Source organism: Chlamydotis macqueenii, chromosome 1, assembly GCF_036417535.1.
Source record: "Chlamydotis macqueenii isolate bChlMac1 chromosome 1, bChlMac1.mat, whole genome shotgun sequence".
NCBI lineage: Eukaryota > Metazoa > Chordata > Aves > Otidiformes > Otididae > Chlamydotis > Chlamydotis macqueenii.
Window position 1 is genome coordinate 96924625 of NC_141556.1, and position 23140 is coordinate 96947764.

General features: G+C 42.1%; 2 protein-coding genes across 2 annotated transcripts in view; one reads left to right on the top strand and one right to left on the bottom strand.

Annotated features, from left to right (window-relative positions):
* MYH15 (myosin heavy chain 15) overlaps positions 1–14719 on the bottom strand; it is a 46125-nt gene extending 31406 nt beyond the window's left edge. The window contains exons 1-14 of the mRNA XM_086762649.1: positions 14584–14719; positions 13384–13487; positions 12727–12870; positions 10876–11032; positions 9789–9816; positions 8815–8908; positions 7460–7477; positions 6770–6862; positions 4956–5019; positions 4763–4861; positions 2744–2847; positions 2185–2323; positions 1478–1596; positions 256–405 (exon numbers count right to left, since the gene is read on the bottom strand). Coding sequence (XP_086618775.1) covers positions 256–405; positions 1478–1596; positions 2185–2323; positions 2744–2847; positions 4763–4861; positions 4956–5019; positions 6770–6862; positions 7460–7477; positions 8815–8908; positions 9789–9816; positions 10876–11032; positions 12727–12870; positions 13384–13487; positions 14584–14674 — 1404 coding nt within the window. The 5' untranslated portion in view covers positions 14675–14719. The remainder of the gene's footprint in view (positions 1–255; positions 406–1477; positions 1597–2184; positions 2324–2743; positions 2848–4762; positions 4862–4955; positions 5020–6769; positions 6863–7459; positions 7478–8814; positions 8909–9788; positions 9817–10875; positions 11033–12726; positions 12871–13383; positions 13488–14583) is intronic.
* HHLA2 (HHLA2 member of B7 family) overlaps positions 1–23140 on the top strand; it is a 75945-nt gene that overhangs the window by 44842 nt on the left and 7963 nt on the right. The window lies entirely within an intron of this gene.

A 23140-nucleotide genomic window follows, 5' to 3' on the forward strand; every position in this document is an offset into this window, starting at 1 on the left:
GCCCAAAGCATGTGAGATGTTGTCTTTTGCCACCCTCTTCATCCCCAGGAACTATCGGCATATCCAACTGTGCTAAATGCTGAGTGTTTTCTACATCTATTCATGGAAAACCTTGTAAAATCATATAAACTATTTGCTTCATAGCTTTTTCAGGACTTTGCTTTCTGTTCATTTAGAAAAAGAAATATCCACCCAAGAGCTATCACTTGGTATCTTTTATGTCCTTCCACGAAGTCCTCACACATTAATACTCACATCAAAGATTTCAAACCCGGCAATATCCAGGACCCCAATGAAGAACTGTCTTGGCAGCTTAGTGTCCAGGGTCTTGTTGATACGGACCACCAGCCATTTGAACATCCGATCATACACTGCCTTAGATAAGGCTCCAACAGCATACAAAACCTAAAATACATATTTCAAAATACCACTGTATGGAACAGAATTCACTGTGGAACGCAAAGATTTTAGTGCAGTAGCCTATTTCTATACTTACTTATGGTTTAAATGAAATTTCACAATGGTTCTTATAATCACCAAGGCATACTTAATACAACACACAGCTTCTCCATTATCTATGCTGACTTTTCTTCGAATTGTTGTTGTGTATATGTATGTATACTAACACACACATGAAGTGCTAGTAAAGTACCTCTTGGGAAATGGCTGGACAGCAAGTTGCAAATGTTTTAATCTCTTACATTGCCATGGAAGTTAGGTAGCAGAAAGCTCACAGGCCAGATGCCAGCTATGATGTCCAGAGCTATTGCCAGAGTAGGGGAGGTCTGTGCTCAAGTTGCTTATTGCCATTTGCTTCTAATTTTTGGGGGGTGCTATGGCATAAGCAGGTGATAGGAAAAGTCTGCCAAAAATATCTTCTTTAGCCTATGCATGACTACACATAGATGTCTCTCCAGCAGTTTTCTAGTTTCTGAGCCTGTACTGCAGCTTGTCTTCAAACAATATTCATTGTAACCAAAACACTGCAGCATCTTCTACAATACTGCTACAGCTGCAGCTGTGCTAACCCAAGGACTTTTGTTTCCTAAATTAAGAGATACCTTTAAGTAGATACTGCGTTAAGCTGATTTAGGTCACACAGAGCTTAAAATTACATGAATAATGAATGAGTGATGAGTGAATAAATAATCCATGGCTCAACTGTTCCAGGTAACTATTCTCATCCCGAATTAGATCTCAATCCCCATGTGGTTTTACTGCACCTGGTTTCCCTGAGTGGCTTCTACTAACACATTAGAAAAACAATCCTGTCAAAGGCAGCGCTGGCCACTATTCCTTTATCAGTCTGTTTACCAGTTTCCTGTACTTTCACTGTCTCTTTTCCCAAGTTTGGGGATATAAAATGAGAACAGGTGCTAGAAGTACATGTTAATATTTCTAGCAGCTATCTATCTGTCTCTCAGATGTTACAGGCTTGCGGGACAGGTATCCAAAAACCCTGAAAGCTTCTCCTTACCTGTTCAACACTTTGACCTTTGGTCACATACTCATTGCCAACTTTCACTCTAGGGTGCAGTAAACCCTTAATCAAATCAGAGGAGTTGATACCCATTAGGTAGGCAGCTTTGTCAGCACCTGATCAAGAGAAAGAAGGTTTCAGCTGGCTCTGAATTTCTACACAGCAACTTGCCTAGCCAAGAAAAAAAATATTGTCACTTCCAAAGAGAAACTGGATAAACACCTTGCTTTTTAATGATTTGTGTTAGATGTGCCTGTACTCTCCCCTGTGGCAGAGAGGGTCATTGAGCTACCTTAGACCCCCATTGCTGCAAGAATCACACTTGAGAAACCTTCAGGTATAGGGAAAAAAAAAATATCTCCACAGTGGTTATAGACAGTTTCAGGTGCAAGAGGAAGTAAAGAAGCAAGACCTGAAGACATGAAAGAGAAAGCTATGGCAACATTTTTTTTACAATCATTTTGTTCAAATGGTCACAAAAATGGAATTTCGTTGGGTTACTCTTACTGTGTCTATTCACCTTCTACAAAGTAAGGTTATCCACCACTGAAGAAGTCACTGCTACAAATATAGCACAGCACTCGTGGCTGAGCAGGAGCTACATTGTGCAAGAACAAAACAAACAGGCTGCTTCTTCCTCAACATAGTGCATGATACATGCCAGACTTTTGAAGATAAGGAGTAATTTTAGGTGTTATTCTTACTTTCAGTGCCATCAGCCTCTGCCTGCTCTTCTCTGGGTCTTTGTTTGAATTTCATGTTCCCAAAGTGCATGATGGCACCTGTGAGCTTGTAGGAACCAGACTTCTCATCTGGCACAAATCCCAAGATGTCCATGGCTTGCTGTGAAAAGGAAACATGGATATTGTGTCATTTCCCTATTCAAAAGCAATGGCATTTTCAAGCCCCACAATCTACCTTTGCATGGCAGAAATTACTAACCTGCCAGGGGCTGTTATCTCACAAAGCAGCCACTGAAACACCCTGAAGACCCAGCAGTGGCTGGAGAACTCCCTTTATCTAGCATTTTATATATCAAAATTATAAGAACAGTGTGCCCACGGGCATTACATGGAGGAAGGCCAGATTCAAAAGTATAGTAGTTTATTGGGCTTCGTGCTTCATATGAATGCAGTTAAGACCCATTTCTGCTTTCACTTTAGTCCAATATTTTCAGTGATAGAAATTAGGCTCCTGCCAGCACTTTTCCTCCCCACATGCCCTTAATCTATGAAGCACAAAGTCAAATCAACATAGGCTTACATCTGTTGCCATCAATTCTTCTCCATCATCCAAGTTGTCCACTGTAACTACTCCTTGTGAGCAGAAGTGGTAGTCATATGGGTTGGTAGATACCAGTAGCATATCTGTAAAAGAACTGCCAAGGTCAAAAGTGCCATCCATTCAGGATATCAGAGAAAAATGGAGAACAAAAGATCAACTCTGACATACATTTGTGCCCACACAACTGTGTATAAACTTTTTATTTTGTTTCGGTTTTTTTTTTTCACAACTGCAGTGCAGCAACCAACTCTCTCATTCTACTATTGCAGTCTGAAGATCAAAATTTAGAGAAAATGGGAATATTGCATACATGTTTATTACACATATTTTGCAATATACTGAGTTCATAATTTCCCGTATAGCCCTACTTTCTGCCTTCCATGCCTGTAGGGGTAAAAATCCCATCTAAGTAGAGAGGAGAAAAAGATTTTAGCATGGTCCAAGACAGGGACAATGGACATAGTTCCCCCTTTTATAACAGACTCAGAAAATAGCAACTTCCAGGGCTCTTTGCAGAACACACTTGGCTTTTGAAAAAAAGTCTGAATGTGGCACACTCTTTCTCTCCTCTTTTCTTTTCCTTCACATCAAAACCCCAAAATGTGGAGTAGTTTTCTAGAAAGTTAGCCGACTTCAAAACTACAGGGAGAGTCCTGCTCCCCTAAATCAACAGAAGGTTTCACCCACATGCAGCAGATCAAGGTTTGGTCTAGATTTCAATATTTATATACATGCACAAATACCTACATGTCTAAATATGTATATATGTAAATGTATATACGTCTATCAATATATGTATATATAAAGTGATATTCTCTGTAAGTCTCAGTTACTTTGCTATGTAGTCCCTATGTTATGTATTCATTTATCTACATATGTTTTTCCATATATATGTTTTTCTATATACTTGTCTATATTTAGCTCTGTGTGTGTTTATATACAAAACACATGCGTTTCTTGTCTACAAAACAAAACCCCTGTTGGTTTCAGCCTCTTCAAGAGCCTGCAGATGTGCTCCCATGTGCTGTTGCAGAGTATGCAGACAGACAGTTTCTGAGAAAGATCGTATTTTCCCAGCACAGGGATTCACACAGGAATCTCAGTGCAATGCTTCCTTGAAATCTTTCCCGTAATCGTCATTAATTAGGCCACGTAAAAGCTAAGAGGGTTAGGGGCTTGGCCATGAACTGTCAGGATAATAAGTCTTCAAAACAGATTATGATTGGTATGGGTTAGCAGCAGTTTAGTGCAGCAATAAAGTGACTCTTCAATGTATTTTATAACATGTGTTTCTTCAGAGCACAAATTAAAGTCAGCAAACCACATCACTTAAATAACTAGCAAAGCTTTTATTCAAAGCATTAGGAGATGGAAGCAGAGAGACCTCATCTGCTCTCTGCTCTTCTCCAGCAGGTCTACGGGGCACATTCAGCCAGGGAAAACTTGAAAGGGGTAATCACCACGCAATCGGCGCCAGGCAGCTTTGCATTTTCTCCCTTGCTACAAAACATGCTAGGACACTAGTTTTGGCACTTGGGACAGAAACAGAGAACTAGCTTTTCTTCATGGACCTATAAGCAAATCTCCTCCTATGTGAAAATCTGGATAATTAAATTTTTAGCACCACAAATGCTTTTGGAGGCATAGCATTTTCTGGATGTTTCAAGACCTTGGGTTACACAAATTCAGAGTGACCTTTTTTGCCTTTATAATGCTACGTTTTAAAAGTCCTGTCTGAGTCTCATCCCCCTAGTCTAATCTGTAATATCACTTCCCTTTATAGGGTACTTGCATCAATATATCACAGAAAAATTGTCTCTGTTGCTGCCAGTGGAATGGCATCTTTAAAAGAGTGTATTTGACAGTGGAAGTTCAGTTTTCTCAAGCGGAAGCATAAGTGCCTTTCTGAACACAAGTTTGCCCCGTGCCCCCTTCTCAGACACTCTTGATTCAGCTAAAGGTTGCTTTTTAAAAGCTGTAGATCTACATAATTCTTACCCAGTAACTCTGGTTTCTTTCCTGACAGGATCTGGTAGAAGATGTGATAGTCCCTTTCACCCGGTTGCTGGAAAATTACTCGAGATTTCTCCAATAAATCTAGTTGCACAAAGAAAATTCAGTGAGAAAGGCTCTCCGAGCTTTCAGATGAGCAATTGTATTTTTTTAAAAAAGGAGAGAGTTTGCTGCTTACAAATCTCAATATCAGCAGATGACAGCTTGCCTGTGGTTCCAAAATGGATTCGGATAAATTTACCCTAATTCACACAGAAGAATATTCTAATTAGTGCATGTAGTATACACAGAGGGAAACAAAGGATGCTGCTTGAAAGCAATCACTTGGCCCAAAGAATCAGTTTATGCTCACTCCTCAACTTTGCAGAGACAGATTTTCCATAAGAAATACCAAACAATGACATGACACTTTTCTAAGCCGAAATCTATACATACAGCTATGTAATCAGCTTGTGGGAAAAGGATAATGGTGTACTTATCGGCCAGGCTAAGATACAGGAATGCACGTGGCTTCCAGCTTCATGATGCAGGTTTACTGTAATGCAGCACTCGGAGCAATAAGCCTGGGCATGAGACATATGGGCTCCTTTTTTGACTCCTCATTCGCAATCCTAGTTTATATGCAACTACTAGTTGCATATAAATCCTAGTTTATATGCAACTGCTTTGCCCATTAAATTTGCATATTGATCCCCCCAAATTTCATAGAAATCGAGTAGTTTTCATTTAATTTATCATATTCAAACACATCAACTTTTTAAAGTAACTAATCTGCATTCTAGCTGGCAAACTTCTTGTACAATTGTGTAGCTTCCCACAGATGCTTACAAACTCTGACCCTCTCCACACCTTCCAATTTAATTTTTAACTGGATTTGTTAAGGAAGCATGGGCTGCAAACCTAAGCTGTGATCCTCATGCCATTCCTTTTAGACCTCTGAGCCAATGTTAACTGGATATGGTGGAGGCAGAGCTCCCAAGCCCAAAAGGTCTCCTGCAAGCCTAATGGAAATGAAGAGAGGCCCAAGGTCGTGTCAGCACTGAGGGACAAGCAGGAGCTTACCCTGCTTTTAGCTTACCCAGCTAAAAAGCTAGATGGTATGGACAAAAGGAGTACTGCTGCATGTGTGGGTCTGGAGAGGGGGAAGATGTGGGAGAGAGCAGGGACAGCGGTGTACTTCTCACACTTAGTGACAAAGTAGAGCTGTTGTAGAGAGAGGGAATGACTTGGGCTAGTGGAAAACGTGGTAGGAAAATAAGGCTATGCAGCAGTGGCAGTCCTGGGGAAGATCATAGAATCATAGAGTCATGGAATGGTTAGGGTTGGAAGGGACCTTCAAAGGTCATTTAGTCCAACCTCCCTGCAAGAAGCAGGGACATCTTCAACTAGATCAGGTTGCTCAGAGCCTCATCGAATCTGGCCTTGAACGTTTCCAAGGATGGGGCATCCACCACCTCTCTGGTCAACCTGTTCCAGTGTTCTACCACCCTCATGGTAAAAAATTTTTTCCTAATATCTAATCTAAATCTATCTCCCTCTTTTGAAACCACTACCCCTCATCCTATCACAACAGGCCCTACTGAACAGTCTCTCCCCATCTTTCCTGTAGGCCCCCTTGACATACTGGAAGACCGCTATAAGGTCTCCCCGGAGCCTCCTCTTCTCCAGGCTGAACAGCCCCAACTCTCTCAGCCTGTCCTCATAGGTCTGCCATTGCTTTTCAAAGAGCTCTATAAAGCTAGGTTTTGCTTGTCTCCTGATCATGTACAGTTTAAACAACTATTCAGGGTGGATCTTTCTTTGTTTCTTTTTATCTTTAATCCTTCCAGTAGTTTTTCCTGGTTAGGTCCTACTTTGTTATTCTTCCACTGTGTGGAAATCTGACCATTTTAGTGGACAAAATAAGAAGTGACTTATGAAGGCATTATTACAGAGATGTTATTAACTGGCTGCTGTTGAAAAGAACGTCATTGTATTATGTTATAGACTTACAAAACGTGAGGAGTTGTCATTTCTCAGGGTTTTGGCATTTCCAAAAGCTTCTAGGGCTGGGTTTGCTTGAATGATTTGATCCTCCAAGGTTCCCTAGAAATCAAGGTTGAAAAACTATTGATGAACCTACAGGCCACAAACTCAGCTTACATTTATAACGTACATTCACTTCTAGAGAGAAGCCTCCGACACAAAGTGATTTAGCTCCACCCTAGGGGTTGCACAGTGTGAACGGCATAACAGCAAGATCGTCAGTCAATTATGAGTCCTTAAAAGGCCTCAAACATTCTGCTGCTCTCTATTGTTTTGCTTTGTAGATTTGATATTTCATGCCATCTGCATACAAAAGAAATCACTTTATTTTCCCATCTACTGTGAAGCACGTGGGGACACCTAAGTGGATGTATGTAGGAGAGGGGCTATTGAAGCCAGTGGCAAGCACTGAAATGCATTAGATTTGAAAGCACTCAGAACTTGTAATATTCGGGATTTTTGGAGATGAGAAAAGCATTAACTGTCACTTGCACGTACTTCAGTTTGCTGAAGCAAACTGCTTTAGCTGCCTGGGCTCCGGGGATCCATCACTGGGGGAACTACGCAAAGTGAAATGCTGAGGTTCGTGACACAGACTAACACAACCCAGTATCATTTTCATGTGGAAAAGATAAAATAGGAAAGCTGATGACTTACCCCAGTTTTGGTGGCTGGCTGTTGTCAAAAAAGGAACACAATGGAGGAAAAAAAAGAAATATAATGTGAGTACTAACATGAAAGACACCACAAAACATAAAGATTAGCAAGGTTAGATGTCTAGCAGGCACCAACACATCAGCAGGACTTTTTGAAGCCTTCCTTCAGAAAGTACATGCGACTGTAACTTTGCATTCACCATACATCACAAAATAGCCAAGTGCTGTTCCTACCCAGCTTGCTGTTTTAACCCCTGCTCCAAACATCTGCCTGGTTTTGCTCTGGAGATGTTGCACAATGAACAAAAAGGCTAACTAACTGGACGGAGAAAAGAGACTGGTGCCAGGTGGTAAGATTAAAAGGATATAAATGCAAACAGACGTGTTTTAGACAATTAGATCATGCTGCACTTGAACTCTTGGATTATTTGAAAAAAAAAAGGGGTGATGATAATGAAAATAAAATGCGACCTGAGCTGATAAATTACATGGAATATCTTCCAGGTGCAATATCTGTTATTTGCACAATTGTTCCAAGAGCATACCAGGTTTCAGACACTATTATGAGCACCAACCTCATTGCACGCAGAAAGCTGGCTCTGGACCACTCAGTCATTTGTTAATGAGAACCTTGAAGGCCTCAGATGAATGTATATTAGATTTTGGGCATGTGTTCTGCATACAGAATCCAAGCCTGGCTGAAATTTTGGCCTTAGAAATACGGTTCATAGGAATCAGTTAATTCACCACAGAAAAGCGTTGAGCCTTTTAGTGCAATGAAGCTTGTAGTGAATAAGCTCATAGCAACACAAGATAAAAACCAGCATGAATACAGTATTTACTGTAACCTTAAAGAACACTTATAAGCAGAACAGCACTTATCCAAAGAGAAATACAGAAAAGCTGACTGAAAAAAATATTTTGTCAAAACATTCCTTTTTTTCGTGGACATAAAAGCTTTCAACAAAACAGACATTTTGATGAGAAATTATAATCCTAGTCCTTTTGAAGACTATTTTCCACATGAAAAAAAACCCAAGTTCCTTAATCTTCACACTCTCCCCAGCTTTTGACCAGCTTTAACATGATCAGAAACATATTTAATATACATGAAAACTAAAACTCCTAGAAAAAGGCAGCAGCAAGAAGCAGCTGTTCAGAACCAGGAGTGGTTTTGCTGCTCTCAGTAATGCCATGTAGAGGTGTCAGGATCTTTTCCCAACAGTTTCTTCTCTTAACCATGCCTGCTGAGGTCTAGCACATGGTCTAGGGTTTGGGATGCAGACTTGTGAGGTTAGTTGTACACAACAGAAAAACCTTGTGAGTCTGAAATGAAACAGCCACCAGCAGACTTACACTTTTTTTACCAGGTTCACCCAGGGCTGCCACTGTGGCAAAGTACTGGATGACACGTTTCGTGTTGACAGTCTTGCCAGCACCGGATTCTCCACTAAGGGAGGGAGGAAGATAACATAGGCATTGCTCAAACAGCTGTAACTCATCCTTTCACCCTCCTGTCCTGCCAGCTCCTGCACGTGCACAGGCTGCTCTCAGAATTACTGACTCTGATTTCTCCAGCCTGTTGTTCGGCCATTTCAGTGGAAATCACATTACATTGACTGAATGAAGAGCTGAATGCCTACAATAGCAGCAACTAATTCTTCACGTGACTGGGCTCGGAAATCTAGTACAAACCCACACTACACTAAGCTTCCTTTAGGAACATGAGGTTTTATTACAAATATCCAGACTGAGGATCTGAGGTATACCTATATACAGCTAATGAGTTAGAAAACACACAGAAAAGCTGCAGTAATTTGCCGGCATTATCCAGGAGCACGTGTGAACTGTGTAGAGAGACACTCAACTCTTCATCTTTCATGCTTGCTGGTAAATGACGTGCCACTTCTTTTCTGCCTTGGTCGTCTCCCTCCCTTTAAATGTGTCTACCCAACATTCTTAAATATAATTTGCAGCAAGAGGAACTACATTGAAAAGAAGTCTTCTGTGTCCAAAGAGCGCAGCCACAGCAAGGCTAACCCTGGAGGAAGCTTCTTTAACAGCTTGCTGAGTTGTTTTCATGCCTACTTGGGATGAATACCAGATGGGGATCAGAAATGGGCCAGCCTCCATCAGACCCTTAGCTACTTCTTTTCCATGGGGCTCAAGGCAGCCATCAGATGGCCAAATTGCCAGTTACTTGGCTTGGATCAAGTTTCAGGCAATTTAGCTGAGCTTTCGAGGGTCAACTTGTATTTCAGTAGGATTTTTTTCCTTCTAAGTTTTCCACAGCAACAGTTTCAAATCAGTAAAACAAAAGAAGCACTTACGTGATCAGCATAGACTGATTCTCCCGATCTGTGGAAAGGAAAAAAAAAAAAAGATACAAACTTAGTAGGCTGTACAAATTGCTTATTATAATTGCAAAAGAGTACCAAGTATTCCAGAATCAGTCCTGCAAGGACAGGACAGAATCACATGAAGCAAAGATGAAAAGATAAAAAGACAGTACTGCCTAATCCAATCTCCAACAGTACAAGTTCCAGCCCTGCCCTGAATCCTCCTCTCGTGTTTTGTTCAAGTCAATATTAAAGACCTGTCAGTTGAGCACGTTCCCCCTGTGTCTGGGAAACGATAATAAAGAAAGTAATTTCCTGTCATCAGAATGTTTCTTTTCTTGTTCCAGAGTACATCTTTGCTCACATCTGACCCTTCTGCTCCTGCAATACTGGACCAACCCAAGTAATTTTGCTGTTTGTTCACAGGCCATTCCTTACTATGCATATGTACTCTTCTTCAGTTGGCCATGCTACTGGAAGATTTATAGTGACCCACAGAAATAAACATTTATTAGAACATATTGTAACCTAAATATATTATTAACCAAGTTCAGCAGCTGCCCAACCCGTTGAGCCTAAATTATTCTTTTCTTTTTTAATTCCAGTCTTCATGACAGGCTACATATTGTGCAGCCTGGTCATATTTCACCCTAATCTGATAAAAGACCATCTCTTTGCAGTCACGCACACATCCCCTACATCCCCTCTGCCCAGCACCTTCTGTTCCCTCACAGCTGTGGTACTTTCCATTTTATTAAAACCAGGTGACAGCATTCCCACCAAGTCTCTTTGGGATTTACCCTGCTGCCTCTCAGGACCTGGTGTGAGCACATCACTGCTGCCCTCTGCTGATAAACTCTTTTTTTTTTCAGTAACTTGAGGGTCAAGGTGAAAAAATTTCACAGGAAAACTGGAGTTCATTGTCGCTGGGTTGATGCAGCCTGCCAAGTCCCTGCTGCTTGTAGAGTATTTGCACACTTGTTGCACACTGTAAAAGCTCTCAAAAACTCCCATCCAGTACCAATCCTGTCAGCTAAATAAAGCAAAACCAAATTTGAAAGCAGGCAGGGCTACTTACTACGCAGCATGTCATGGTATGCGTTATCAGCGATGGAGAAGATGTGTGGAGGAGCCTCTGAGCGCCTCTTGCCTTTGTATGCAGCAACAACCTCTGACTTGTAGACGGGCAACCACTTGTAGGGATTTATAGTCACGCAGAATAAACCGGAATAGGTCTAGAGAGAAACACAAAACAAGAGTGAAAAAAGCCGCTCAAGGAATGAGAAAAAAAAACCTCTTAGTTAACCAGCAGGACATGGTGTTGCCAGCTTCTGATTTGAGTTTGAATTCTGACTTGAATTTCAGCCTTTGATCTGAATTTCTAACGCTACTCATCTGCTAAGTGACCTCCTAATGGCATAGATATAAAAACTACAGATATTAAGCAGTTTTCTAAAGAGGGAAAAGTATTTTCAAGATGACAGCCAGAAACAGAAACAGCCCCTTCAGCAAAACAAAGGCACACGAAATGGACCTACATCTGATTTGCTGACTTGCTGCCCCACAAGAGTTGTTTCCTCTTGAAAACAGTCATTACGAAGGAAAGAAAAGTTACAGTTTTCCTGTTTGAACTCCGTTCTTAGGAGTAGAAACAATCTCCCACTATTAATGTGATGTCAGGACCGTGGGGCAATTTCTGGTGGGTGTTCAAAGAGAAAATGACTTCATAGTGTTATTCCCCAAAGCTGTGGAGCTTTTTTAAGCTTTTGGAGAAACACGGTTGATGAAAATCTATCTTTATATTTACTCTTTGGGCTATACATCAGTTAGCTGGGGTTTGGTCATTCTGAGGAAGAATGACTTTTCAGTTGTAGTCCCAGGGAATTGGTATTAGCTGATAACTTTTGAGGCACTTAGTCCAGGCTGAAGCAAAAATCTTCAAAGAAATATTTTTATTATTTAGGCACAAGGACTATGTTCACATAAAATAATGAGCTCAATTACATTCTACAAGTTTCAGGTGAAATCCAGGTGTCTTCCCCTAAAAATAGCATTAGGACCTGCTCCAGAATGGCCTTGGCATGAGCCCTCAGTCCTATTTTTCACAAGGAAAAGAAAAACCTCAACCAGTAAATGGGTCAAGGCAAGATGGCAAATTTAACATTCTACCTATACTGATCTGCAAGCAAAGCTATGCTTCAGGCCATACATATCCACACAGGGGTTATTAGAGAAATGCAGAAAATGTTTAACAATCAGAATTTAAATGGGAAAAAGTTGGATTCACTCCTCTGATGAACACCAAAAACCAGAACAGGGATTGGCTAGAAAATCTATAGATTCCCCTGACAGATTTCAGACACAATTGAATGCAGCAAACTGAGAGCAAAAGTTTGTTCTCATAAAATTAGATGCTACTGAACCTTGTTCTGGTGCTGACAGAAATTCTGTTAATGATGTAATGGGAAGGATACAGACCAAGGGAAAAGGCCAGAGTGAAACAAGACAGATGTCAGCACTGAAAATGAATGGAATAAAATTACTGAACTAAAAATAGAGAGGCTCATACTTGAAAGAAGTTATATGTGTGCTCTAAGCCTCGGGCATTGTTTCTTAACAAGGAAATCTCCATGGCTGGTGTTGACATGGATTAATATTACAAGAGGAAAAATAAACTAGGTCTCCCCGAGGCCTTGATTGCTGAAAATATGACACCCCAACCAGACACCATCTTATCCATTTAATTTTGTCTGTCTGTATTCAGACACAAGCCAACTCCAAGAAACTTCTCTCCTGAAAAGATGAGCAAGACCCTCAGTTTTGTGACTTATCAAAGTTGCAAACTGAATATGAAGAACGCATCATGTTCAAACACGAAATCTGCACTTGAAATGCAGGTTTCTAAAAATAGCCTTGTAATGACACTTACATAGATCATCCAGTTGCTGTAGCGCTTTCTCAGATTGTACAAGACAGACGCCTCGTTCAGGTGGGTCAGCATAGCCATGTCCTCGATCATGTCAAATTTGGGAGGGTTCATTGACTGCACATCATCTTCTTTTATAGTCATGGTCTGCAAAGACAAATAAGTACAGCAACACTGAAAAGTACTAGGATTTTCTGTTGCCTCACACACCATATAGGAGAACATATTTTTTTTTCCCCTGCAGAGGGAAGTCCTTCAGCTCGAATCCAGCCTAAGTAGGTAATACTATTTGTTTTCACAGCTATCAGAGCAATGGGGGAAGGTAAAAGTAAGAAGTGAGGTGGTACGGCTGCAAAAGGAGCCATGGGATTTAGCTACAGCCTGGGCTTTTGCCACTGGGTGCCAAGCCAGAACTGGCTGGTTGCGTATGTCTGTTCGCAGACCGCCAGCTGCTGTGTGGTGGCTGATGCTCGCTTACCCACCACTGTGTTGTTGTTTTTCCCTTGGTGGTTTTTCATGTGTCATTCTGATTCACTTACTGGGGGCTTCCCATTCACAGCTTATTTCATGAAACAGGCGACTAAGCTTAAACCAGGTAATTTCTGGAGCTTGCTGCTCCGGCCTTGTTAGTCATAGATCAGACAAAAACCAGTTTTGTACCTTTCCATCTGTCGTCTCCACAGTCACTTTGCCACCGCTGGTTTCTATAATTTCAGCTTCAACATAAGCTTTCTTTTCATCAGGAACCCAACATTTCTTCTTCCCTGTGAAATTAAGGAGACCAAGGGTTCACAGCCTTGCATCAAACAGTGAGACCATGCCTAGCTAAGCGAGATTGCTGGGCTACTTTTCCTGTTCAAGTGACACAAAACCTCTGGGACCACAGCAGATTGGCAGTGCTGGGGAGCTGCCTGCCAAAGCAGAAAGCGTAGGGCTCCCAAATGTTGTCTTCCCTTTGCAACTACCATTTGGCTTCCTCTAGATCCTTCCAGCACACAGTGTCAAAATATTTCACAAATGCTGGCTAAGCCTCAGCCTCCACAGGAAATCCATAATCATTGTCACCAGTGTGCAGATGGAGGAACTGTGATCCAAGCCCAAATTAAGGCGCTTGCTAAAAAGTCACACAGAAAATTGCAATCTGAGCGAGGAATTCAGCCCACATGATTTGCCTGCCAGCTATCAGATTTAACCTTATTCCTGCACATTCTTCTGAGGTTGGTCTTGAAAAAGAGCAATATTAATAACTCGCATTGAGTTATGTATGTGGCTTTTTAGAAGTTTGGAGTAGCTGCACTAGACTTTAGATCTTCAGTTACAGCAGCTATTCTGAATAGTGTATTGCTGTGGGTGTTGGTATATGTGTACTTACTGCTACACCTTAGGGCTCATATAAAACCATTTCCTGAAAAATAAATTATGGGAAACTAAAAGCTAACATCAGATTGTCATACAGCCTCTAAATCAAACAGATGTGCAGGTACAACATTAGGGGATGTCTTGTCAGGCTGCAGAATCTCTCTCATTACAGGAACATCAATGTGTGGCGTTTTTCTTTCAAACAGACAAATAAGTGATCCCTCCCTTTAGCAGAGCAGTACAAATACACCTTGCTTCTAAATCTAGTTAATTACTTACTTACCATAAATTGATAGATTATTTCTGTTCAGTACTACCGAGGGGGCTTTAATAGCTTTGCAGAATGAAGAAACCAGAACTTGGTTGAGCCAGCTACCTCAAACAGCAGCAACAATGGAGGCTTTGCATCCTGCTTTGCTCCACATTCCCACAACTACACTTGGATGCAGCCCTCATCCCACTTAACCAGCCACTGGCAGCAGAAAGGGTGTCACCACTCACCATCGAAGGCTACAGTCTGTGCCATCATCAGCTCCTTCTCGCTCTTTCGGAGGAAAGGAGCAGCCTCCCCGAATTCCGACATGTCCATCATCTTGGCAAGGGTTCAAGGTGGCACGGCTCAAGGAGGAAAAAGAAAGGGACCTGGTCTACCAAAGAAAGGAGGTGTGTGGGGGGAAGAGTTATTGGATGACAAAACAGCAAAATGTGGCAGGTGGCTGATCAAAGTGATAATTAATTTGAAAGGCAAATACCTAACACAGATTTGGAGCTGTACTGCACCCTTAGTTAAACCCTTCTGTGGCTGAGCTTATTTAAAGCCAGCCAGATCCTCTGTGGTTCAAAACCCCTGACATGAGTCACAGCTATCTCCATGGGAGAATTTAATCTCTTCTTTGTGGCACGAATGGTGCTTGAGAGCAGGAGATCAAACGGAGCACTTGAAGCTGTCATTTTGAAAACCGCTTAGTGGGGGCCTCTTCTGGCCCCTTTCAAATTTGCCTGGAGCCGGCGTATGCTCTTCAGCACATCTCCCCGGGGCTGTGCTGCTCAGCCACTTTACAGCACCACGTCAGGCAGGCATTTTGTGGAAATGGTGGCACAAGACTTCACCGCTGCCAACTGAGCACTGCTGCAAGGGTGTGCGCTACACCCTCGGTGCAATTTTGGGGACGTAGGCCCATGCTTGCAATGGAGAAAGCAAACACTGGAGCTGGAAACAGCTCTGCTACCTGCAGCACGCTCCTCTGATGGAGCGATGTTAGAAAAACCAGGCCGAGCACGGCTTGGAGAGGCCCTGGGCTCGGTGTGGCTTCTCAAGTTGCTGGTGTCTCCGGCTGCACCGGCTTGGGTATTCCCGTGCTGCAGGGCACAGCAGAGGGCAAGTCTATCTGCGGCACTGGTGCAAGGGCTTTGTTGTTTTCTAGATGGATTTATTAGTCCAGCTTAATACCTACGCTTGTTTTCTCAAATGACAAGGGCACGGTATTTAGGAGCCTTTTATCATGAAAGAGAGGGCAGGGCACATGGGTGTGCCCTACGTGACTTCACTATATCTATGTTTAAGGATTCAGAACTTTACAAACGGGCCCAAAAAAGTCATACTAAATACCACTGAAACCGGTGGCTTTTTACTAGGAATTAATTTGATTCTTCTGTACTCTCTAAGGTGATTGTAGAAATATGTTTTTATTTATGCACACACACACACATATACGTATAAATACTTACACACACACTCAGAGGATGTAATAAACTCAGGGTGCTGTCCTGAGAATGTCTAAAAGAAGTTCCACTGCTAAAAGGCACCCCTTCCACACATACAATTTAAGAATTTTAGATTTTCTTCTCTTTCAAGTCAAGACACAATCAAATTACTATTTGAAGCTGCATGAGTGACCTTCAGATATTACCTCTTCCCTTATTTTATTTACTCTGCAATATCCAGAGCATCTGGACAAATTTTCAAGAGCCCTGTCAAGACAGACACCCATCTGTCTGTCAAAATTCGATTAATTTTCGTTCTAACAAAATCCTGGTAGGGATAACAACTCCTTACCAACCAAGGCAGTATTTTTTCCCAACACATTTCTGCTGGGGAATCTCCTAAGACAGAAGAGCTGCCAAATGTTCTACATTCAGCCCTCTCTTGCTGCTGCTGTACAAGCTTGAGACCTTCTGTCTTGTTGCTGTAGAGCAAAAACTTTCTTCCTCAGAACTAGTCTTAACTTTTTTCCTTTTTAAAGATTAAGAGACTGCATAAGCACAACTATCACCAATTATTTTAACACCATCTGAGCTGACCAAAATTCCCAACTGGAGACACAACTCCAAGCTAGCATGACAAAGTCCCTCTCCCATGATGGGGAGTGCGTCTTAGCTCCGGTGGAGCAATTAAATTACATCAGTTCATACATTTAAACAGAACAGTGCTAAAGCATGTAAGTGTCATTTCACATTAAATGCACAAATGCCAGAGGAGCCACTCCTGTGTTAATCTTTAGGACTCAGGACAGATTCTCACAAGTCCTAATATACACTAAAGTACTCTAAACCATTTCTGTGTAGTCTTAGCTCCGTTTGCAAATGTTTTAGGGATAATTACTCAGCTATCACCTTCCAATTTTTTTTTCCCCCTATATTCAGGGCAAACCACTATGGCAGACATATTATGGTGCAAAGAAGCACTACGGCAGTGGGGAGAGAATCCCTTTTTCTTCATCACTCTGATGTGCTTGGAGTGACAGCAGAGGTCAGAGCCCAGGCAGTGCACACCTTGCGGGTGCTGAGAACTCAGCAAGGCAAATCCATTGCCAGATATGAGAAACTGGAAGTGTTGCTTGGTTTATGGTCATAGGATTATTTTTAAAAGGCAATATAGTCAGGAAAGACAAGGCAGAGCTAAAGACGTTCACTTTACCTTCAGTCTGTTCTGGCTAATAACAAAAAGAGCCAGTCCTTGTATATGAAGTTTGGAAGATCCTTGAAAATGCCTACTCCCTGTAGAAAGCCAATCTTGTTACACAAACTTAAGTGGCATGCCCAGGACCACTATCAATTTGGTGGTGCATTCAGACTTGGAAAGGAAGGACCTCCTCTGTCTTTCTGGGGTTGTTGGAAGAGCTACTGTAGCTCTAACGGCCCCTCCGCAATAGCAACGACAGCAGGCATTGCCTGTCTTTGAAAGGGAATCCAGTCATTCTCCAAGGGGTTGGATTAAAGAACTCCTTGGACTAATGAGCTGCTTAAAATTAAAAACTGCATAAGCCATCATCTCTTGCACACAATAGAGAAGACAGAAAATATGACTTGCAGGTACTGGCTAATCAGTCCACCCAGATGCATAATTACAGAGGACCCGACGCTTTGCTAAGCAGTTATTCTAGCTGGCTAAATGAATGCGCTGATGTTAGAGAAGAAACACGTATTTGCCATCCTAGCATTCAAGCAGCATCCTAGGATGACTAACACAGTGCTATATGTTTAGTGATATTACTACAAAAACCTTAAGCCACAGTAAAACCTTAGCCACATCTAAACCACGGTACAATGTTAAAGCACAGATGGCTACCTGCATTTAGAAGTGAGAGAGGTTGGTACTCACCCTGGAGAGCACACAGAAAGTGTCACGGCTCCGCCTGGTCCAGGCTTTATATGTCCCTATCTCAAGGTCATTGGTGATAACTGTTTAAAGGCATCTGCAGTTTTCCTCCATGCCTATATTTGTCCGCTGGATCCCGGGTGAGGAGACAATGCCCGAGGAGGGGACACATGTGGCCGCAAAGAGGGGGGCAGGAATGTGAGCGGGGAGAGGCGCGCTCCTCGCCGGCCGCCCCTCGCCTCACCATTCTTGCTCCATGACTTCATGGAAGAAGCTTTTCCTGCCTCTGGGTTTTCAGAGGGGCCAGTATTGCTTTTTCCAAGCGCCTTAGAACTTAATTATCATGGGCATGGGGGGGGGGGGGGGTCGTGTGGTGGAAATTAAGACTATTCAGATGTAACTCCCCTAGAAAATGAAAATTAAAGCTTCTGGCACAAGGGACAAGTGATTAAAAAGGGAATTTTGTTACGTGAGCTGAGCTGCCTTCAAGCAACAAAGCTAGAATGTGAGTTCTCACATCCCAGTCGAGGGCTTTAAATACCCGTCTTGGGCCCCAGAGTTTTAAAAGCCAAGCCTACAGACTGAGGTTTGGGATACACAGGTATTCCCCATTTTATGAAGAAGGCAAGACAGTGAAGAAATTTAAGAATATATTGATTCTGCCTGGGAAATGAATCACAGATAACAAATGAAGTAGGCATCAATTTTAGCAAGTGCTTTGCTTCAGGAAACTAATTTATGAGACTGCATTTAGGCAATGTCTGGCCTTCTTATCGTAAACTCATTTTTCCTGTAAAACAAGCACCATAAGTAACTCAGGTCTCATTTCACTTCTACCCATAAATAGCAAAACAACTGACACATCCAGATTGGCTCGCTTTTAGCAGCATGGGTAGATATATAGTTTCCTTTGGTTCTAGCCTAAACTTAATAAATAGCACAAAGGAAAATAAATATTGTGGATAATGCTTGTTGTCCACAAAGGGAAGACAATATATTAGGGCTTTAAAAAACTCAATTCCAAAGAAGCAAGGGGGAGCAGGGAGGGAGCTTATCCACAGCTTCATTGAATTCTTAGATACCCACAGGAGCAAGTGGTTTGGTTTGTGACTAGGTAAGAAGAAAAACGTTTGCATACTGAATCTGCTATTTTTAAAGCCGTTGCCCTGATGACTGGACAGTGACAAGTTGCACAGACAAAGTAGGTTTGTAAGAAGCAGAGGAATATATGGAAGTGATAAACTCAAAGACAGGAGATTGATGTGGCAGGTCTGAGGATCTGAGTGCTTTAGTAACCTGGTATTTTTAGCATGTGGGGAATGCAATCAGGAGACAGAGAATCACTACTGCTTTGCTAGAGACATGCCCACCTCCGGACAGACTTAGGTTGAGGAGGGGGCCCTCTGCTAAAGCTAGGGGTGAAGCTTTCAGTCCTGGTCTGGATACATCTGTGAAAAGAACCTGCGCTTGAGCTGAAAATGAGCAGCGTGGGTCACACTCCATCACTCGACTGGTTGTTTTGCTCTTCCTTAAACAAGAATTGCTTCTCACCCCCTCCCACTCTGCTGCCTTAGAGGTGCTCGGTGCCCTGCAGCATGGATGTATGTTGATGCTCGATCTACCTCATCACCTTGTTGCTTTATATCTGGCAAAAAAAGAAAACAGAGCTACTGATTTCAGCTGCTCAGGTGAACAGTGAGTAATTGTGTAAAGCGCAAGCAGATGCTCCCAATCACGTAATTTGAAACAAGGTAAATTGTATGCATCACCAAGATATATGGATGCTGTTAATTTGCTATGAAGACTGAGAATTTGATTATTTCATGCCAAGAGGGTGTAACATGCTGATACTCTCTTCCTCTGTCATATTGCCAGTAGCTTTACTTCTAAACACAATATTCCCATTACCACCTACTTTGCTTAGAAGAAGGCATCTATTTTACAAATACGCTGTTATCACTTACGTTTTTTCTGCTCTGCAAATATTCAGCTTTCATCAGTCCTGCACGAACACTACAATCTCGCTCCCACGCCTCCTTTTCTTTTTGGGGCTGCAAACAACTGTTTCCATAGCTGACGCCAATGCAATTTGAATGCTTGTGTTGCTTAGAAATGGACACAGACAGCACTGGTTCAAACATGATCAATTTATTTTTCTTGCTAGCCTGATGTGAATTGATACCACACATGTTATTCCGGTCTTTCTGGAGTTTATTTGTTTTCTTTATAATACGAATCAGAATTTGCAGCACATTTCCCCTAGATTAAATTTGTAGCAGTGACAACCAAAGACATTTGTCTCTTGCAGGGGCTACTTTTAGAAAGGTTAATGCTGGTCACCGTTTCTAGGGAAACAAAGGACTTTGATAAGAAGCCCTTGTGACTAACCTATTTTTAATAACATTACATATTGGAAAGGAATGCAATAACATTTATCAGCTCGAGACACAGATAGTGTCAATATTGTGATCTTATATAGAAAAGTTGGCATCTGGGATCTGTAAAGGCCCAGTTATGAACCCTCTGTGTTTTCTTAGAAAAAAAGATTCACCAGCCAGCTGTGTTTTGACAAAAGCTGGCCTTCACATTACTCTTAATAAAATGTGCATCATAGTAACCTGGCACTCCTGAAAAGCAAGGTGAATGAGATCAAAGGACACAAATTCAAGAAAAAGATGCTTGGAGAAAGAGTCTTCTGAGTCAGGATCCTCTGATCTGCTCCATAAGCAAGCAGAAAGACTATCCCTCTGCGAGATGCATCTAAGTGACTGTATCTAAAGAGACTGAGAACCTATTATTTACCTCGGGGTTTTTTTTGGTCACTGGTCCCTGCTGCTGTTGCAGTCTCAGTTCAAAAGACAAATGGGAAAGAGCCAAAATGATCTACTCAGATACTCTTTGAAAGAGAAAGGTCATCCATGTGGGAATAGTTTTGGCAGAATAAAAATGTGAACATCGTACCCAGCAGCAAATAGCAAATCCAGGCCCATTCTGTACGAGTGGATGTATTTTCTCTTGCGAAAAATTATGGTTGAATTCTTCAAGCCGTTGATGCCCCAAAGAGAAACTGGAGGGGGGTAGAAGATTAGCTTTAAAAATAGTTGCGCTTTCCTACATCTCTAAAGGATGAGAAAATTGGTACTAAACAATACATTTAAAGTATGTTTATGACAGCTACATTTGCGTTATTAGAACTGGAGATCTCCAGGTTTCTGCAAGCCTTTGTGCTCCCCCTGCTGCAGTCCCCAGACTAGGCAGTGGACACTGGCACCTGCAACCTGAGGAGGCATCTGTAGCTTCTGTTCATGCTCCTTTCAGAATCATCATTTTAAATAGTTTCCTCCACTTAATTCTTTGCTGATAGCTACTGCGTGGTGTAGTATTAGAAAGGAAATTTAAGTTTCTCTACAGAAAGCATCTGCTTGCATGCAAACGTGCCTGGGGAAATAACTTCTAAGCCACTAAAAATGTTTGAAGTGCCTTTTAAGCCACTGAAATCCATGATCTATCGGTATCAGTATGCAGACCCCCTGAAACAGAATACCCTCTTCCCACTTTGAACAGCTTGAAGTCACCAGTGACTGCAGAGAATAAATGCATGAAACCACAGATGGAGAGCAGCCGATCTCTTGTAGCCTGGTAGCGTACAGCAGTGTCCGTCCCTCGGCCACGCTGCCAGCCGGCCCCCACCTCTCATCCCGTGCCAAGCGGCGAGCTCCGGGCTGCATCGGCATGCTCCCCTCCTAACCCGGCCTAGCAAAATAAACATTTCAGAGCTGTCATTGCTGCCTCTCCCCTGCTGACACTCGATCATTGTGGTATCTTAAGAACGTTTAAATGGGTCAGGGTTTTAATGGGAGAGCTCGGCTTCTGGGAGCGAGACTGACAGCGCTTTGAGAGCAGATTAACAGCGCTGATAAATCAATCTCAAACTGACTCACAGCCCTAAAGAAAAATAGGAAGATGAAAACAGTAAAAAAGTGAGCCTAATTAAAAAAATGGTCTCAGCTCTTCAGCTCTGGAGATGTACTGGGGAAGGAAAAGAAGGTTTTTCTGCCTCCACATTCTTCTCTGATGTTCCTCCATCCTCTCCGTGAAAAGTTTTCAGTCTGCAATAATCTTGAGCATTCCACCTCGACCGTCAGGTCAGACAGTATGTAATGGCATGTTTTCAGAATTGTTGCATGTCCTTTTCCCAGCTTTCACACAGCCTAGTTGCCATTAGTGAGTTTGGGGGTTCTTTTCCCCTACCTTAGACTGCTCTGCATTATCCATAACCACTGGGGGAAAGCAGGGAGTTAAAAGCCCCAGTAATGCATATAAGTAGTTCAGGTAAATCTTTTCAGCATTCATTAACTAAGCATTTATTTGCACAGCACGTCATTAGAATTACCGTAGCCCATTCACCAACTCTTTTATGCCCTTCTGAAGCTAATAATCAGAAGTATTTTAGCCTTGATCAAAACAGAAAAAAAATAATAATCCATAAACATGTCTCTAGGGCTTGTATTATGTAATCTGGCTTCAAAGACAGAGTGCTTCATTACTCCTACTTCAGCCTGTGACTACGATTCACTCTCTCTGCTCAAGCAGCCTGAAACACACATTTCCATTTCAATAGGCAGCACTGCCCTAAAATACTCCTAGGCCTTCAGACACAACATATTCTACCAAGCTCCTGCAAGACAACTTGCCTTTCTTTTCCTTTTCTCCATTTCAGCCTCAAGAATTCAGAGCTTGCCATTCAGGTATGGGCAGAGGCAGCTGCAGTCCTCACTGAGCGCCTTGCTGCTTTGGAGGTTTATTTTTCAGAGCAGGTGAGAGGGAAAGAAAGGAAAATATTCATGCTCTTTTAGACACAAGTGATTTTTTAGGTTTTTTGCTTCTGTAGCTCTCTGAGTTGTAACTCAGCTTGCTGTCAAGGATTGTTTGCTGTCTTGTGTTTACCTTATGCCGACTGCAAACGATACTAAAACATACAGCGGCAGTTTAATTTGTGAAATAATTGCTGTGAGGGGCTACTTTATTAACATTGCCAGTGCCGACAGAATAAACCCAATTCTGTGTGGCACAACACTAAATAGCAAGAAGGCAGTGCTGGAAGCAGGCTGTGTGAGTTTTTCAGCATTTATATTCTGTAAGCAAAGACAAGGCACTGCCTCTTTCTCAGCACAGCCACGCCGAGCTGGTCACCTCTGCCAGGAAACTCAGGCAAAAATGCTCCTTGAAAAAGTAAGTCCAGTTTTCAAAGAAAATCGACTTCCAGCAGTTTTACTTTCTGCCATGAGCTCAAAAAAGCACAAGTCTCCGCTTCTCACGTGGTCTAATAATTTGATGCTTCCTGTCAGTTGAATTTAAACAACGCCAAAAATGGACATGACATCCTTCTCTCCAGCAGCAATGTTCTATCTAAAGTGACTGGCTGGTGTGTGCATAAATATATAAATATATATATGCGTG